General features: G+C 40.4%; 1 protein-coding gene across 5 annotated transcripts in view; it reads right to left on the bottom strand.

Moving 5' to 3' along the window:
- SOX5 (SRY-box transcription factor 5) overlaps positions 1 to 19100 on the bottom strand; it is a 488455-nt gene that overhangs the window by 151112 nt on the left and 318243 nt on the right. For all 5 annotated transcript variants that reach the window (XM_068401092.1, XM_068401094.1, XM_068401093.1 and 2 more), the window contains one exon: positions 13530 to 13616. In XM_068401092.1, the coding sequence (XP_068257193.1) occupies positions 13530 to 13616 (87 nt within the window). The remainder of the gene's footprint in view (positions 1 to 13529; positions 13617 to 19100) is intronic.

The following is a 19100-nucleotide window of genomic DNA, read 5'->3' on the forward strand; positions in this document are numbered from 1 at the left end:
ATAAGTCATAAAAGATAATTCTATACACAGGCTTTGATCCGGTGTCCCCCTTCAACGTTTTCTTGCCCTTTTACCTATTTTCCATTGCCTTTTTATCAGATTAATAGGGGAAAGAATTCTGCCTGTTTTGAAAGTTTCAAATTTTAAACATCATTTGCATTTTGTGGGGACCAAAATCGACACTTCCAGTTTTGAAAGACAATTACATTTTTGTCAGAAACTTAGGACAAAGACACATCAGTGCTTTGACAGTTACAGAAACTGTAAGGTGTGTATTAACATCCCTCTATAATCATGGGGAAGCAGAGAAGTCTCCTGGGTGCTGGATACCTCTCCAGCTCCCCACGCCCAGCTTTTCTCACTGTTCCTAGCTCAGCACACAATAGCTGTCAGGATGCTACCTGTTGTATCATTTACAGCTGCCCCGATTAGGATGAAATTATCTAATATTTAAATTGCCAATAACTACTATCGCTGTTGCTGCCACTCATGAGTATTTTTAAAGGGAGAAGTCTTGCATAAACATATCAGAAAAACTCAGTTAAATGCAACTCACCACCTCTCTCATTTGTACTGTCATTAGATTTTTTTTATAGGAGAGTTCAGCAGACACAGACAGAGGAACTGACTACCTCGCTTTCATAACCATTCTGTAAAAATTCTCCTTCTACCCAGAAGGACAGTGGTTATAAGGGAAGGGAAGAAAACATTCCAAGAAAAATCCAAAGCTATGAATCATACACTAAAACAAAAAATGGCACTATTAGTATATCCAGAACCATTTGACTTTGAATTTAAAAGACTAGAAAATATGTGTAGCAGTTAATCCACAGATATCTCCAATACCACCACACCCTCTCACATGAGTCAGATCCTATGAAACTCTCTCAAAAAAGGTTTAGGAAAGGATTAAGGCTATCAGTGTCTATGCCCCCTCTGAAAATAGCCTGCTTTTGGGACAACCCTGCCACACAAACCTTTCTCAAACACAGGAAGCGTTCTGTCAATGTCACCAGTGCTCTCCAAGTGAAAAAAAAAAGAGAAGAAAAATTGGCGACTATACTAAACGTGTTCCTAGCCAACTATCAGTCAGACATGGAAAAGAGCTACTGGTAATAGCTCATTTAGTCTACCCCCCTGCCAGTGCAGGAATGTTCCCTACAATATATTTACTACAGCTTTCTAGATTGGATTGAAATGTCTGAAATGGTGAATCATCGACTGCTTTCTTTGGAAGATTGTACCACAGCCTTAGAGGTGGCACTGTTAGGGCTCTTTGCTTGATAGTTAGTTTAATTTACATGCACTTAATTTCAACCTTGCACTCCCAAGCAACATCCCATTTGCTACGCTAGCCAACTCCAAGCACTTAAAATACATTCGTAGACAGCTATACACACGTGGGAAAACACAAAGAATCAACATATTCATATAAACGAAATGTGACTCAATTAACTTTTTATTAAGATGTGAGAGATTTATGTGAAAATATTCTCATCATATAACAAAGAACTACAGCAGAATATTTTCAGATATAGTCTCCAAAAAACCTGAGGTGCAAGTTGGAAACTTGAGAAACACACTGAAACAGAAACCATAGGACTTTAAACCTGTTCTGTTAAAAGCTGTGAGAAAGAATGAAAGCCAGTGCTAAAACACCAATGCTGCTGAAGAAAACACTTTTAACTTATGATTTTTATTTCAAACATTGGAGACAGAGAACTGCTACAAGTAATGCATTTGCCACCTGGTCATACAATTAAGCAGAAATGTCTATTGCCACTCTTCCATCCTTCATCTGTTTTTCCCTAGGAAAAATGGTGCAGTGTTTCCAAGTGGCACAGAAGAATTATTCCAGAAAGCAGCCGCTTCCTTGTCCTATCCACAGCTAGCATGTCTGTTTACTGTAACGCTCATCTAATGAAGACTGTCAGTATACTGATACTGCCAGTATAACACACTGAGCACACTGAAACATCTGAAAACTAAGTATTTTAATTATTTATTCAGCAGGTATTTTATTCCAAACTTGTTTGGTGCATGCAAGAGAAAGAAAGAGAAAGACCTAGAGAGAGAATGAATACACAGGATTGGCTTAGTCCTAAAGTCAGGGTTAGCAAAAAGAAATCACTGTCACATAAACTGTTTGACAAATACACTGCCACACATCAAAGATCTTCAGCCAGTACTGGTTCATCAGTGTATTTTAAGCTCCTACAGTAGTTTTCAGTTGGGAATCAAAAAGCACTTTGTAAAGTTAAATTAATCGCCACCACACCTTTGAAAGGTGGAAAAAATGTTTCCATATGTGTAAACTGACAGAGGATTCACAGAGTTAGTCACAGAATTAGTTACTGACAGCGGCAGAAAAAGCAATGTTGATGTCCAGCCCTGTGCTGCAAAGCTCAGGCTGCGCTTCCCGAGGGCGAGCAGAGCGCTCCACGTGCCTGCCGCCCTGACCGCGACACAAAACCACTGCACAACTGCGGGGCCATCCACCTACTGAGGTTTCTTCTTTAAGCTGATTTACCTAGAGAGGAGCAAAAAGCTGCTTCATCAGGAAAACAACAGCTTCATTCAAACTGCAGGAACAAGAGGCAAGTCTGGATGAACTAAGAGTAAGCGGTCAGGGCAACGAAGTGCGGGTGCAGACGCCGGCGTTGCAGGCACACCGCAGCCGTGTAGCTGGGGACAAATCCACCAAACTCAATCTCTTCGTTATTACTCAGTCTTTAAAGAAACTTTGAGATGCCCAAAGAGGGTGCTTTACGTACTAACTTAGTACAATATATAATTCCTTTGGTTTATAAACTGGAGTGGAAGTAGTCTGACAAAAGGCAGCCTTCTTGCACTGTCTTTCTTGAGCGATTTCAGTTTGCTAATAAACCAAAGGGGAGAATTTATCACTGTCAACTTTAAAAAAAAAAATCTTTTGTTGGAAAGTACTTTCTGGAAAACATGGCTTAGTAGGCACTTTATTTTCATGTGATTAGCCCATCCTTCCAGTAACTTCAATAATACTTAATTATCATTTCAATTCTTTAATGCATCATTCCTTGCAAAGTAAGTACTCGGCTAGCCATACTCTCAAGTGACACACAAAACTAGAGGCAAGAGAGAGCAGATGTGTGGGTCTACCGGGAGACAGTGATTTTTGGGGTAGATTACCCCTTGCCTTACCCACATATCCATGTAAGCCCCACTGATGATGAATCACAGACAGTTTTGAGGTTTCTTGGAGACAACTGGTGGCTTATAAAAGTGTGAAAACTGAAAAGAAGAAAGGTACTTGGAATCAGACTGTCTTGGTCATTATGTAAAGTGTTTGCATTTCGTTTAAGTTTGGTATTTTTTGTTACCCTTATTACCTAGCACACTTTTACTATAATTTCTTTTGTGGAAATGGCCAACCAAACTGCCATTCCACAGCTGCTATTCATAAATTACTTAGTTTGCATAACAAATGGAGGCCAAACGATACTTGATGTTATTTATATAATAGTGAGCTGAGGGCAACAGCTTGGTCACATTACAGTGTACATTCAGTGATAGGAAATTTTTTCTGGTGTATTAAAATGCACTGCAGAGTTGGACCACCAGTTGCCATTTTTGTATCCCTTTCTAGATGCTGTAAGATTGTGGGTAGGCAAGGATGGTGGACTGCTGTCCAACCACCACTATTTTCTCTCTGTTAACCCGCATGAGATCTAAACCTTTATCATCATGTGAAGTGTCTTGGCAGCTATGTGATTTCCATTTTAAGAATTCTGTAGCTTACAGGGCAAAACATGTTAGTATTTTAAGTAACTACATCACCAACTGCATAAAGACAGTTGCTTAAATCCTGCTACTTGGGAATTAATGAAGTATCCCTGTGGCTGCTAACACAGCTAGAACCTGGGAGGCGGTGCAAACCTCAGTGAGGATAAGCCACCAGTCCCAGCAGCTACCTTCAGTTCCTTCATTATTAAACTCACTTAGAGCTGCTCCAAGTAGTACAGAGTTGGGAATGGTTCTGGAGCTGGCCTGTGCTCTACACGCAGTACCCTTACAGTTGCAATGCTTTCACTCTAGCCATGCAGCGTGGCTGGGAGAAAAAACAAGTGCCCATTATTGCAGTGTACAACTTGACAGTAAGCTAGACCCACTTCACGCAGGTATTGAGTGAGGAGTAAAAGGAGAGAGGCTTACATCAATGACTACCTCAAAAATTACTCTTAATTACCATCAGATCCACAACAAATAGATATTGCACATTTTATGCTTAACAAAGCTTTTAACCACCAGACCACCTGCCTTTCAGGAGATTGCCGTAGGTGCTCATACTGTTCTCTCTGTACTCTACCACTGCAATGGCAAAATGTGAATTTTTCACAACTTATCAAAACAATTCAGGCAAGAGAGCATCAAAGCGTACTCTACAGGTTGATACAGTGAATGGACGATGAAAAGATGCTTTCCAGATGCGTCAGCTTATCCTCTATCACCACAAAAAGAGATTGGGAAAGAAAAAAAAACATGTTGTTGATGCAACACCCACAGCAGATGGCAATAAAAGAAGACTCAAATTAGTGGCATTCTGTATCGCCAAACCTAAACTTCATCTCAGATCAACACTATCCATAATAGTGTTTAAGTAGTAAAAGAAATTTACTCAAATGTGAAATAAACTATTACACATTCTTAGTTCTGATTCACAGTCTCAGACTGGCAGTGACAGTAACATTTTAATAAACATTAGAATGAAGACACCAATATGACCAAATGACACACTTAAAGTGAGAAAACGAACAGGAGAAACCTTGGCATATCCATCCAAAACAGAACCAAAGCAAAAAAAAAGGCACAGAAACTGCTTTTGCGATCAAAACAGTAAATACTTTATTATAATTTATTAGACAGAATGAGAATGTAAATGAGAAATTAGGAAAGCCAATATTTCCTTTAACAGGCATTTTAAGCTTTTGCTGTGAACACTCAAGCGATGAGAATGTTTGCTTGCAGCCAGCCTCCGGATCTGCTCGCAGCCACGCAGCACCCAGCGTATTCTGCAAGGGGCAGAGACGCGGCAAGGCTCTCCTCAATGCTTCTGACATGTCTCAATTAAACTGCTAGGAATGTTATCAATCGGGGTGCTCACGTGCACACCCACACACACCCATACAGACAGTGAAATTTATCCCCCGAGTCAGTTTACTATCAAAGTAATTACGTAAATAGCTTTTGAACTGTCAGCATCTGTCTTTCAAAGAAAAATCAAAGAAAACAATGTGTGAGTACAAAGCCTGGAAGACACAATAATCTTGTATTACGTTCATATCATCAACTATGGTTACAAAAGAAAAAAAAATCCTCCTGTATCTACAAAGCTTTGTAGGGAAAAAAAGAACATTAAATGGAAATAAGAATATTTTGAAATACTCTGTATTCAAATAACGTTAAGACTTATCATAATAATTAGAGCATGCAGTATAGAGCATTTTTTAATTTCAAAGCATTAGCTAATTGATCTTCTTAAAGACTGTGAGCAGGTAGAAAAGCAGTGGTACGCATTACTTATTTATATATGAGAAAACTGAGGCGTAAAGTTTTTAGAAACTTGCCTAAAGTCATTCTTAACTTTATGCGCTGTAAGCCCTTTTATTGCTGGCCTTGCTAAAGTCACCAGCAGAACTGTATCAGGAAGGCCAAGAATTTCCCCACTGACCTTAACAGGGATACATGCTATATAAATAATTAAATCTTTGCTTGACCTGGTTTGATAGCAGGTAGGGTTCTAGCCAAAGGGACCCTATGAATGAAGCAATTATTGATGCCATCCCACAAACGAAGCAGGAGAACCATGCTACAGCATAGTTTCTACCTAACTTTGCTCTGATGTAACAATAGGGTAATGAGGAGATAACTACAACCCATACACCAGCTAAAAACTGAGTGATCTCCAAGCATTTCCTGCGATGAGTTTTTTCAGTGCCATTGTTAAGCTACGGACATAACAGTTTCAATATAAAAATGAAAAAGAGCCAAGAAAGAGGTTTTTCAAACTGAACAGCCTATTAACTAAGCTGTCCTCAGAAGAATTAAATTCCTACTAGCAATAACATTATTATATCCAAAGAATAAATAAAGTACCAGCAGTCCTCAAATAAGTATCTTTTCTTGAGGGTTTTATTCCATTATATTTTCTTGAGAGTTTCATTCTCATCCTACTGTCAACTATTTTTCTTTCCCCACTCCCCACCCTGGTTTTAACTTTGCTCTGCCACATTAGAAATCCAAACCCAGTATTACTCTGTTCAGTAAGAAAATCTGGAAAGTAAAACACACAGGCCACCTAGTCGTCTTCTACTTAAAAGCAAACTAATCTTTGTCACGCTCCCCCTAAAAAAATGTATTTAAAACCTGATAATCATTTTAAAGAAGAGTATTCTCCCCTTGCTGCACCCATGGCCCCGCTGGTGACGTCACCCGAAGTTGTATATGTGAGGCTATGGGGAGCTGGTGTTACGTGCCTTCAGGAAACATAGTCTGATAAACAGATCTAACCGGCTGAGGTAAGTTCAGAATTTAAACTCTTCTTTCCTCTGTCTTTGAACAGAAATGTCAAATATTTATGTCCAAGCAATGAGCATATACTTTAAATTATGTACTTGCTGGTATGTATTTGTGGGTGGACGTGGGTATGTGTTTGTGCATGTGTGCAAATTCCCTTGATACTTCCCTAATCAATACTTCAGAGAGTGTTTTAATACGGACGTGCACGTAGCTTTTCAGGCGAGTAAATCTTGGAGCTGCCAGGACATATACATCTAAAAACTGGCATTTTTCATTAAGCATTTAAGCCAACTTTACTACACAATGACTGCCATCACAACTACCTACCTTACTAAATGACTTCATCTGATTGATATGGGAAGCCAGTATAATAAAAGAAAACTTTCTGACTGCTTTTACTCAGCAAGCCACAGCCACCAGAAAAAGAAACAAGGAAAGAAAAAGCCCAGAATTCAAACTGATTTGTCTGTACCTACAGAATTATGCAATGAATCTTCTCTGTTTGACAAATAAAAGTCTTTGTTAGAACACGAAGAAGTTATTTATTTCAGCAGACGGACAGTCTTAATCTTTTAGGTTTCAGTGGAAGACTTTGCAGAACGAATAAAAACAAATTATGAACAATTACCATCTTTTGCCATTACTACCCTCAAGAATTAATATTCTGTGGGGACAAAAACTTAGCTGTCTGCTCTATAACAGACCAGCACATTACTATTTCGCAACGCTGGAAAGAAGTTGTCAGTGAGTATTCTTTATTTGCTGTCAGAAAAAGTTTTGGTACAGTAGACAACAAACAAAGCTTGGTATTCAACCAGGTTAGTAACTTATTGTCAAGGTTACAAAAGGAACAGACAACATTTGTATTGAGCCTGCTTCTCAGAGGTTATTCATTGTTTTACTGCCTAGACAACAAGCTAGAACTAGGCTAGAGTTGCTGCAATTTTATGCAGCAGCAGGAAAAACAGTAAAAAATATGTATGTGTATGTATATTTGCTTTGTTTTGACAAACTGGTAATTGTAGCTCAGCAACATTCATCTCTATCAGCACATCTTTCATGTAATTTTAGTACAAAGAAGAACTGGTTTAGGTCCCTTTTGTCATCCAACCCTCCGGACGTTTTTTAAAGATAGTGGTTTGGCCTCCATATGTTCAAACAAAATAAAGCCATTGGCATTTGCTGCTTTAATCAGTTCAATTTTATTCTATTTTCTCTATTGATAATTACTTCTTAAAAGGAAAGTTGTATTTGATTTAAATAGAACCTGATTTTTTCTGATTGAATTAAGTATCTTTACGTAAAAAAAAATAAATCCGGAACAGCCCGAATTTGCTGCTTTGTCACAAAGTCACATTTTCTGCATTTTAGAAGCTTTAAAAAAAGATTCATCCAACCCTCCTTCCACAGATACTACCCTCAACTAACCTCCCACTCTAGGGTCAAATAGGAGCAGCTCCATCCAGTCACCATCTCCATTTCAGGCTTTCATTTGGCCTGAAAGAAGTTCCGCGTTGGTGCGGCTCAGTTGGCACTGTCTACTTCTCTGTAGCCTGAGAGTATCATATTGCATCGTGATCAACCTCCACTATTTCGGCAGCTGCCAAATTTCCTCTCAAAACTTAGGTTCCCCTGTGTGCCACTGGGCAGGTTCCCCCCTCCCAGCGCTTTTGAAATATTAACAAAGGACTAAAGCTCACGCTCAGCAATTTGCTACTATTAAACACCCCCCAAAAATAAACACAGAAAAGAAGATATGAAGTAGGTTGCAATAAATATCGAATTTATCACAGTTAAAAGCCGACAACCAGACATATCTTACCTCCTTCACTTATGACTCTCTCACCCTCCTTCTCTCCCCACTCCAAATACAATACTATCCACAAAAAATAATGCAGAATGTCCATATCTGACACAAGTATGCAAACATTTTTCAACCATTAATTTGCAAGTGGTAAATTCACACAGCTCCTAAGGAAGTGTGCAGCTTTCATATATCTCCTGGGGATCTGCGCTTTATTAGTCAAACATTTAAACCCAGTGTATTCCCCATGAATAATCTCTCTCCTCTTCCCCCTCCTTCCTCCTGTCCACATGTAAATGCAGAATCCCCAGCTTCCTTGTCTTCAGTTTACAGATTATGCGATCCAAAGTGTCACTCATTGGATTACTGCACATAACCTGAGCACTACGCAAAGCTTACTTGTCTTCAACTTGTCCAGCATTACTTAAATGGAATTATCCATCACAATCCATATACCAAATCTGCACAGCCCACTTATCTCAAGATTCTGTGTGTCACCTACCAGATTATCCGTTTTAATCCATACATTGAATCTACATAACATATGTCTTTAATTCATGGGGTCTGATGAGCTATAGTATCACTGAATGGATTATTTCTCTTTATCCATTATTGGCAGTCATAAGACCGTTCACTGCGTACTCTCTCATGCCCCATCTTCTGAACGCATAAGCAAGATTAAAGTCTTCAGCAAACACAGCTCTATCACACATCAAACACAGCTTGATGTAATACCTGCACTGATACTTCACGTAACTTGGAACCCAGTTTCTGGCACAAAACAAATGTCTGTGTTATTATGCATTAAAGATTAGGATTGGTAGGCTAATCTTGCTTTCAATGACACTCACAAATCTGTGGTTAATCTAGAACAGTCTTTGGAGTCATCTAGATTTAAGCGGCTACAATGAAGAGCTGATTTTACCCCAGTGAAGATCCTTTTCATGGTGAGTGCAGAAAACACTTCACCTGAGTTGTTTAGGAACTAACCTGTACAATAGAGAGAAGGATTTTCAAACAACAAAAAGATATCAGGTTCAGGCTTGCCCGGTCTTTCTTGAGAGGTTCAGGCACAATCACTGTTAACAATGCCTTCACTTCAATAAAAAAACAACTCAGAAAGATTAGAAACAAAAGTCAGTTTAGCTTTTTGTTCCACATGCCTATTCAAAATTAGCTAAGTGGGGAACATATAAAATATGTATTATTATTTCTTGACAACTCTTGATAAGCGAGAGATGGACAAGATTAGCAGAAAGGCTTTGTGTACACCGGGGAAGTTTTAAAAAGAGTTCTCATCATGGTGAAACCTGCCTCACTCACATCAGCGTTAGCAAGACTGTGCAACCTCATGATGCACCTGGCCACCTGGGGCGCTGGCCCCATTCCCTCAAGTCTTCTCAGAGGAGGCACAACACTAGTGAAACAGAAGTTTCATGTTCGTTTTCTAAGTATGGAGATGGTCACTGACATTGAAGAGCGTGGAAATAAACTACTTACACTTTTTCCCATCAACAGTCCACCCTACATGCTGCATCTGCTGCAGTTGGTAACGTTGCTTTGGAGGAAAGCAACCACTTTCACCCTGCAATGCACAGGTATCAGGCGGCTACGCTGAAAGCAGAAAGGGGGCATAATTTTCCTTCCTGTAGATGATCGTTTTGAGACTTGAAGTTTTCTCTGCTCCACTGAATCCAATAAACTGCATTATCCATGAATAATCCAGAGGACTTTTGAGCCCTGTTTTTGAATATGATGGATATAAGTACGTTTGAACAGGCTTTAACCCGTTCAATATAGTTTTACAGCTTTATTTTAAAATATTTCATTTTAACGGCATGTTCTGTGGGTTTTACTATAGACTGACTTGTTTTGACTAGAGTAAAAATTCTAAGGATTTAAAAATAAAATTTCTTAAGAAATCTCCAGTGCCAAACTTGTATTATTTATTTAGCCCCAGACTACCTCTCTAAACAAACAGAGGCGTTTGAGTTAAAATTTCTACAGATGTGAAAGGTTTTGCCCCATTTTAAGCGTAAGAGTATTGCCTTGCAGTACTTTTCAGTCAAGCCCTAGAATGAAATATTACTTTTCTTTTTCCATTAATAACTGGATATATACTTCTAACCGTGATCTTGAAGTTTACAGCTAGACCTCTGCAGATACTCAGTGATGGTTCTCCCATTTTACAGGCATACAGAGGAAGAAAGGGGGGCTTAAGGTAGCTGCCAAAAGTAACAAAGCAACTAAGAGGAACAACTGAATACAAAACGTGGGAGTCTGGTGACTTCCAGCCATTCACCAACTCCCCTATCTTTAATAAAATATTACTGCTTTCTAACTTAAAAGAAATAACACTAATAGAAAATAAAGTCTTCCGCTTCATCTCCCTTTCTTTTACTCTCTCCCAGAGAATAAAACTCAATGGTAATAACACAGACTTGGGCATTAACAATATGTAGCCTAGTGCTGAGCCTTTAGCACATGACGTACTAAAACTCCCCCAGATCTAATGAAAAACACAATGAAATTTTGAACAGTTAAATGGAAAAAACTATTCAGTGTACAAGACAGTTGGGCAGTACAGCTTCTAGTGCTGTCCACATTCCAGGGTGTATTAATAATAGGACACTACTTGTGCGGGGTTTCCAAATATCACTTCTAGAGAAATGAGGAAAAAAAAATGCAGCTGCCAAGCCAAATATAGAGAGAAGTTAATTAAAAAATCACAACTGGAAAACTTAATAACTCTACGTTCCTATAGAAGGACAAAAAACATTTTCTAGCATAACATGTGTGTGTTTGTACACGCATACGTGAGTATAAAACAGCTCAACTTGCACACCTTTCATGTTGCCTCACTAAATACAGCTGCAATACAGCTGAGCCATTGTTTTTTGGCCACTCATGGCTGGCGGTGCCATGAAAACCGCATTCCTGGGCACTAAATAATCAGCCTGCCTGACCCCCCAAGAACCTGTAAGTCAAATTCATTTACCCCCAGAGGGCAATGCTCTATTGTATCCTCCCTCCTTTCTAGCCACCTAGGAACAATGGACAATAATTGCAACTGTCACGGCAGTCAGTAGGAAAAATAAACCAGTGCCTGTTTTCACAGCTTACTGCCAAACCTGATCCAAACACCTAATAACCGTGCCCCCAACCATAGAACCACAGTTGCACTAAAAAGCCTCAGATGTGAGGCTTTTGAAGAGAGCTACAGAACAATAACTCGGCTTCTGTTCAAAATATGGAACTAAAAAACAAAAATTAAAGCAAAGCAAACTCTTCTTTGAGGCTGTGCTGTTGCTCCCCATCCTCCCCCCCAGGCAAGACTGAAAGGACTGTTGAATTTCTTTCGTGCTAGCATATAGCTGCTGCTGCTGCTTTCAAGTTTAACTTGTGAAAGGGAAAGAGAAGAAGGGAGAAAAAAAGATTGCCCTCCAACAGAACAAGATCATAAGGACTGGGAACAGACCGCCTTCTCAGTGCGCAGCACTTTTCAGAGCAGCTTTACTGAGTGCAAAGGCAGAGAAGAATGGCTGGGAGTCCTCCTAAAGGCTCCAGCATATCAAGAGTTAAAGAGGCTTCAGACATGCAAGAACTGCTGAAATACACACCCAAAAGTGGATACGAAAGCTGCCTGTGTACTTTGGGCCTGAAACATCTTAAAGATTCATCAGTTCACGGCAGACGATGATGTTATTTTAAAACAATATGCTTTTAAAAACCAGAACTCACAGATAAGCCCAGCGGCTACCCTACCTCTTTATGAACTGTTGCTTTACGCACATAGAGAAAATGCTCTCAGTGGGAATAAAGAACCCAGGGTTTGGCCCTCTGTTATAATAATAATAATAATATCTCAGCCTATTTGGGGCCGAAGCACTACATTCTGTTTTAAAGTTATTCTACATATGTAATGAATATATATTTTTGAATTACAGCCTCTTAGGGAGAAGCTAGGGGAAGCAAGTGGCATACTTTCCTACTTGTGTAAGTCAGTGGACTAGCGCAAACTAATGCCACTGGCTTACCAGTGACAAGCTGGAAGGCACATATAATCAAAATAACACTATTTTTGCATACGTACCAATACATTAACCTCTCAGAGCACGTCATGTTGTATACTTTACTGAACACTGCCCGCTTCTTGTGCAGAAGGCCCTTAAACCTGTCAGGCACTAGGTTTTTGAGCCTGCCTGAATCTCTGTATCAGGGACAACATTAGTAAGTAAACAAACAAATAACGGGGAGAAATGAAATCTAGTTTATAAACATAAAAGAAGGCTTTAATTTTAATCTCATTCTACTTTCACATTTCCAAAACGACATTGGTTTTGATTTTGCTACTCCAGATGTACACAGATATAAATGGGAGAAGAGTTGAAGTCCCTGTTTCTTTTCAGAGTGATAATGGCTGCTCTAGAAACTAAAATTTTTGACGCACATGTATTGTGAGTCAGCTGCTCATCACAATCATTGAGGAAGAATTGTAAAAATATTACATTACTTGAAAACAAACAACTACAGGTTCCCTAAAATGACCTCACATATATAAAATGGGGAAATATCCTGGCAAAGCAGAAGCTACTGCTGCTGGAGAGTGGTCAAATTTTGTCATTTTCCTTCTGGAGCATGGCTTTAAAAGAACATGCTTTAGTGCACAGATGTTGTACGCTGTCTTTTAAAGTCTGCACTGGCTAATTTCGGTACCTAGAGGTATCATTACACAAACTTTGCTCTTTTTTCTTTTTTTCCTACATGCAGAAAAGTCAAAAAAATCTACATCATCAAAATCTGTCCAAAAATTAACAAGGCCTTCTGATCACCCTCAGCTTTCAGAAGCTGAGCTCTGCTATACTCTGATACCACAAAAGCCTGTGGTTGATATGTGAATTGACTTTTTTTTCCAATCCAGCAACAGGATGTGTCCTCTTATAACACAGACCGCTACACGCAACAACAGCTTTTCGTAGGTTCATTCACTTAGGGCAATACACCATTTCATTTACTTATATTATCAAAGACAGAGAGCATACATTTCATTTAAGCCCCAAATTACAATGTTTCAAGGGTAGGGGAAGAGGAGCAAACAAACAAAGTTCCATAAAGGCAGTGATATCTGTATATTCATTCTGAATTTGCTTTAGCACAGAAACAGAGTTACCTTTTATTTCTCCAAAGTTCCCTGATCCCATGGCAAGAAGCTTGTCTTTCCAGTCCTTTGATAGTAGTTTTTCAATACTGGGAGTTTCTGAGTGAAGGGGGGGAAAAAAAATGTAAGCAAAGCAACATGACTGTCTCCACAATAGAACTCATTAAAAGTCTATCTGCTAAAAATAAGGCCAGCCCTACTCTGGGCCCCAGTTGGTAATGACTTCATCAACAAACTGATAAGAGGGGAGGGGAAAAAAAAAAGAAAAAAAAAAAAAGAATATGCTTTGTCACCTGCTGTTTCAAAACCATTAGCTTTTTCCTCTTGTGGAACAAAGCCCCGGTAATTCTGTATGACAATGGGCACATATAAACCTGCAGTTCATTGTTTTTCAATTTGGTGAACAAGTTGCTGCCTATAATGGATGCCTGTCAATTTCTGGGTGTTAGTCTGCACTCAAAAAAATAATTATGTTGATAAAATGCAGAGTAAAGAGAGAGAGTGAAAGAGAGAGAGAGAAGCAAAGAATTAGCTCCTAAATCTGCTACGTGTAATTACATCCCTCTGAGTGTTTACAATTACATCCACTTTATAATGTGTGTTTAAACATCGTGTCGTGGTAAGCATACTGTGGAAAGATTTTCCGGTAACACGCACATTATAAATAATAATAAAAAGTTGGGTATGAAAAAAGCTTTAAAAGATTGCAAAATCCAGAGGGAGAAAAGGCATTGCTTAGAATGGAAACCCATTATTTGCTCATTTCAGATTCTATCGCTTCCTCTAAAAATAAAATAAAATAAAATATATTTGTTCAGTATTTTCAGGAAAAAATGCAGTGAGGGTGTGGATGGGTCTGATATTTATGTCTATAACTCTTGTATTCTGACCTCTTTTTGTGTAGCATTTTAATGCATAAGTAAATATAAATGCTAATAAAATTCAGAGAACATTAAACTCAATTCCAAACAATGTAATTGTATATTCTTGTCAGCATTTAGATGGGTACACAATTACAATAGCTTTCAATCCCACGATTAGCACTGCATTCAGTTAGAAAATGGAGTGTACTAAAAGATAAGTGTCCCAGTATGCGCCATCTAAATAACAATACCCACACTTATTATCTGGATCTAAGACATATACTGCTATTCTCCACATTTGTGTTTATGTGTATTTGTATTTGTTCAGGCATTTGTTTACCCCCTACCAGGAGCATAAAGGGAGTACACGTTAACTTATCAAAGGGACCGTCTGGCCTAGAGACCATACAATTATTAGCAACTGGTTAATTCTCCCCACAGTAAAAACCATTACGAGCAACCTTCATTATCTCGTTTGGCTAATTCTGCCTCCCTTCTCGAAGCCCCAACCGCAAGCTCCGAGGAAGCGGCGCTGCCCTCCCCCGGCGGGGCTCCGGGCGCTGCCCGCCCGGCCTCTTCCCCTCTCTTGTCACACCGAGGAACCGAACGAGCCCAAACTCCCCTTAAACCAACGACACGCAGTGTCATATTAATGCATACACAACTAGAGGGACATGGGCACAATGATGCCCTCCTGCTTTAACCCACCGCCCCGCCCCGCACAGGGGCAGGCGCAGGCAGAGCCCCCGCACACACACAGCCCCACGCCTGGATCTCGCCGGGCGCTGCAGCCAGCCGGATCCCCCTTACAGCACAAGAGATTATTTTTTTTTTCCCCGAACGTTTTTATACACTCCCAATTTCCTCCTCTATAAGCGTGTGCTGCTTGCTCGTTGAGCGGTAGGCTTTGGCAGGAAGGGTCCCTCCTTTCCCTAACCACGGACTCGGTCACCCAGGATCGCCTGAATGCAAGTTTTCTGTTAGAACCCTAAAACTGCCATTAAACCCTAACGAAATAAGATGGGAGAAGCTGCACTGCACCAAACGTTTCCGTGCCGGGGCTGACGATACGGAGATGCCGCCACGCTCTAGGCACTTGCAACAGCTACTTCTGAAGTTTGCACGTCCCCTGGAAGCACCCACGAAGGAAACAATTTTTCCAAACGAATATCTGAATAGGTCAAATAAACGGCAAAGCCGCCGCTTTTTTTTTTTTTTTTGCTTTTTCCCCTGCTCTTTTAAAAAAAATCTCGAGTAGCGTGTAAACAGGCCAGAGCAAATGCGGTATTTGCAGTGGAGGGCTGTTAGTCATTAAAAGCTAACAAACCTTTGCAAAGCAGGAATGCGGCAATAGAAATCCATTGTGAGCTGACAATGGGCTCCAGAGCCTCCAGGCACCAAAAGCAGCCCCGACTTACTTTTTAACTCTATTGTCAGCAAAGTCCACGACAAAGCTTTTCCCCTGCAGCTAGACAGAATATTCGCCGTGGCGCGCTCGTCAAGAAACACAAGTCTTCTGTCTAACTTGCTGCGTTAAAGCAACAGCAGCCGCTCACCCGGGGCTGGCGGCGGGGTTCGCTGCCCGGGCCGCGGTAAAGCCGCCGGGGCCGCCCGGCGAGCTCCCTCCCTGCTTCCCTGCCTCCCTCCCTGCTTCCCTGCCTCCTTCCCTGCCCGCCTGCTCCCCCCCACCGCTGCAGCCTCTCGGGGAGCGGCGCCGGGACGGGCCCGGTGTGACTTTACTTGGGGGTGCGGCTTCGTCAGTAAAAATCCGTGTTGACTTTGCGGTAGAGTCCCCCAGGGGAAAGGCTGGTGTTAGAAACGAGTGTCCCTGCAGCCTGACCCCGCCGGTGAGTCCGGGAGAGCCGCGACAAACCAGCGGAGCAGAATGAAGGCGGTGGATGGCCGCGTTATCAGTGACTGCGTTTCTGCGGGAATGGCAGAGCTCTCGGTAGGAAATCGTGATTAGAGATGTGAGAGGCCAAATGGCAAAATCCCAACAGTAACAATGCATCTGTTCATTAATGTGTGAATATGAGTAATATGAAAATTTAACACAATTATAAGCCCCTCAGCGGTCCTGATGGCATAAAATAGATTGTGGTGATCTAATCAGTGTTTCCCCTGTTGAAATACTGTATGTTAACTATTTAAAATAATATTATATAGATTTTTTCCTTTAAAAAAACCCATGTAATCATATTTAATTGATGTACTAACTTAGTTTCAAACCTCTCTTGACTTGAACTGCAATTTTTACATAAGGCACTTAAACAGAATTTTGATACAGAATCAGCAAATAATTGTTTTTCTGCTAATACTTAAAAAGAACTTTAATTCTGAAAGACAATAGCTTCTCCACCCCTATGGCTTTATAGAGCTAAAGAGCTATATTAAATTACAGCTAGTTTAATTCTGTTATATACCGTGTTAGCATATTGTACGTACATAAAATATGCTATTCATATACCTCAACCCATCACATTTCAGTAACTGCTTGTGAAATACATTATGTGCCATATCTTGGAAACAAACATTTATTATGTCATTTATGGACCCCATTAAAAAAGATTTGAAATTTACACATCTTAAATAAAAATAACTGTTTAAAAGGTTACAACTGTAGAGGTTTCATGAATTATACAGAAAAAAAGTCATCTTTTGTTCAGTTTTTTTTTTAGACTTCACTGGGAAGATGATGCTCTCAAATTAAGCAAAGAAATAAACACTGTATCTTGTTTGCCAACTACTCGTTCTGTGGATTTATTAGAAAGTCAGTAAAACTTTTAATGCTCACACATACAATGTGCATCTTGATACTGGGAAAGGTGGCCTGCACATAGGAACTGCTGTTCCTAATCCCTATTCCAACACTTAATCTCCTCTTGGATTCACCAGAACAACATTGCTACATCCAAAATCTGAACTATATTGTGACAGATTTTGGATCTGCATCAGGACAACTGTGTATCATGATAATCTATATTAGCATTTCCAAAAAGCTATACACTGTGCACTCTGCCGTTCTGAGTATCATGACTCTTCAGAACGTGTCCTAATTCCGTATTCGAGAGGAACCCGGGATTAGCCCCATTGCTTCTGAGCCCCACTTGAGCTGAGAAGACCCCCCATCACCTATTTGCTGTGTAGGGCCTACAGCACACAGTAAAACAATTCCAAGTCTATCCACAGCACAGTATGAATACATCTACAAAAGAGTGAGTTGTTCACGGGTTGTTTGTGAACAGTAATTCATTAATGTTTGGGAAACATTTTTGTTCCAGAAACAGTATGAAAAGTGTTAAGTGTTGTTATAGAAAAGGATTACGTACGAGTAGGGCACCAAAAAGAAAGACTGAGATGGAAAGAATAACAGGAATCATTAAGTAAATGTTGGCGGAGAGTGACTGAATTAATACAGATACAAATTAATCCACAAAAATGATTTCTGCTGTCTCTATTCAGCACATTTATCAGTCATTAGCTCTTTCTAAGAGATATTTATGGCACATTTTGTTTTTCTTGTTTCACCTTTGCCTCTGTTGCTTGCATATGCTTCTTCGCATCACTGCGTATGGCAATACCCACTGGTGAATGGCCCTCCGACTGTGCCAGCCATTGTGGCAGCAGCACGTTGGCTCCTCCATAGCCCCCGGCCCTGCCGCTCTCCCTCCTCCCCTCCCTCCCTGCCTCCGGTGCCAAGCACCATCGAGGCTGAGTCCCTCATCTGCAACAATGAGACCTGGAGACTGATTCCAGCAGCCAGTAGTTCTCACACAGGCCTTCGGCACACGGAATTAAACCCCTTTCTCAGTGGTGTAATCGTCCCATATCAACTGCTCTGATTTGTATGTACGTGTGCATTGGTATGTGCTGGGCACACCTATAGATATGCTCTGACAGTACTGGAAACCAAAGCGTCTAAGTAAATTAACATAAAATTGCTTTTTAATCTAATTTCTTGTATGCTAAGAAGCATGCCATTGTCCCTCTACTTCTGTATTTGATGTTTAAACACAGCTTCATTGACTTATTTGCTTAAAAGACTTAAAGTTTTCACACTGAGAAAGGAGTGGTTTGTTTCCAGGAAGCGGCTGAGGCTACAAAGCCGTCGAAAGAGGCACCATTTTTAGCACTGTCTGGTAGACTTCTATTTGATTTAGTCTACTTCCAGAAGTTACGTTATTTTTTTTCAGGCACTGTAACTCTCCCTTGGGAGTGACCTAATCCTGGTCTCAATTCGGTGGCAGCACAGATGCACATGTACCTGAACCTGCCTTGGCAGCCTTCCAAAAACACAGTCCCATGGCGCAGCATTCCCTTCAGGCCTAACCTCTCCGGTACCTCTTTTCAATCCATGCTCCAGGGTCACAGTCCTGGAAATCCATTTACAAAAGCCTAGAATGGTCTTCACTGCCAAATCTCTTCCTATTACCTCTTTCTGCTCTTGCTGATTATTTACTAAAAGCAAACGTCAGTCTCATGCAGCTGCCTGCTTCCAGAGAAAGGAATGTAGTTCCATCATGCTGTAACAAGGTGCAGGATGGGGGCTCTCTCATGAGGCACTTCCAGAAGAGCCATATTTGAAGAGGAAAGGGGAGAGCAAAGCTCTGATGTTCTAAAGAAGAGACAACTATGATAAAAGGGAAGGAGGCTGACGTAACTCAACCACAAGTTAGAGGAACAATATGAGTCCTGGAGCTTCCAACCTGGATGGTGTCTG

Source organism: Nyctibius grandis, chromosome 5 (assembly GCF_013368605.1).
Source record: "Nyctibius grandis isolate bNycGra1 chromosome 5, bNycGra1.pri, whole genome shotgun sequence".
NCBI lineage: Eukaryota > Metazoa > Chordata > Aves > Nyctibiiformes > Nyctibiidae > Nyctibius > Nyctibius grandis.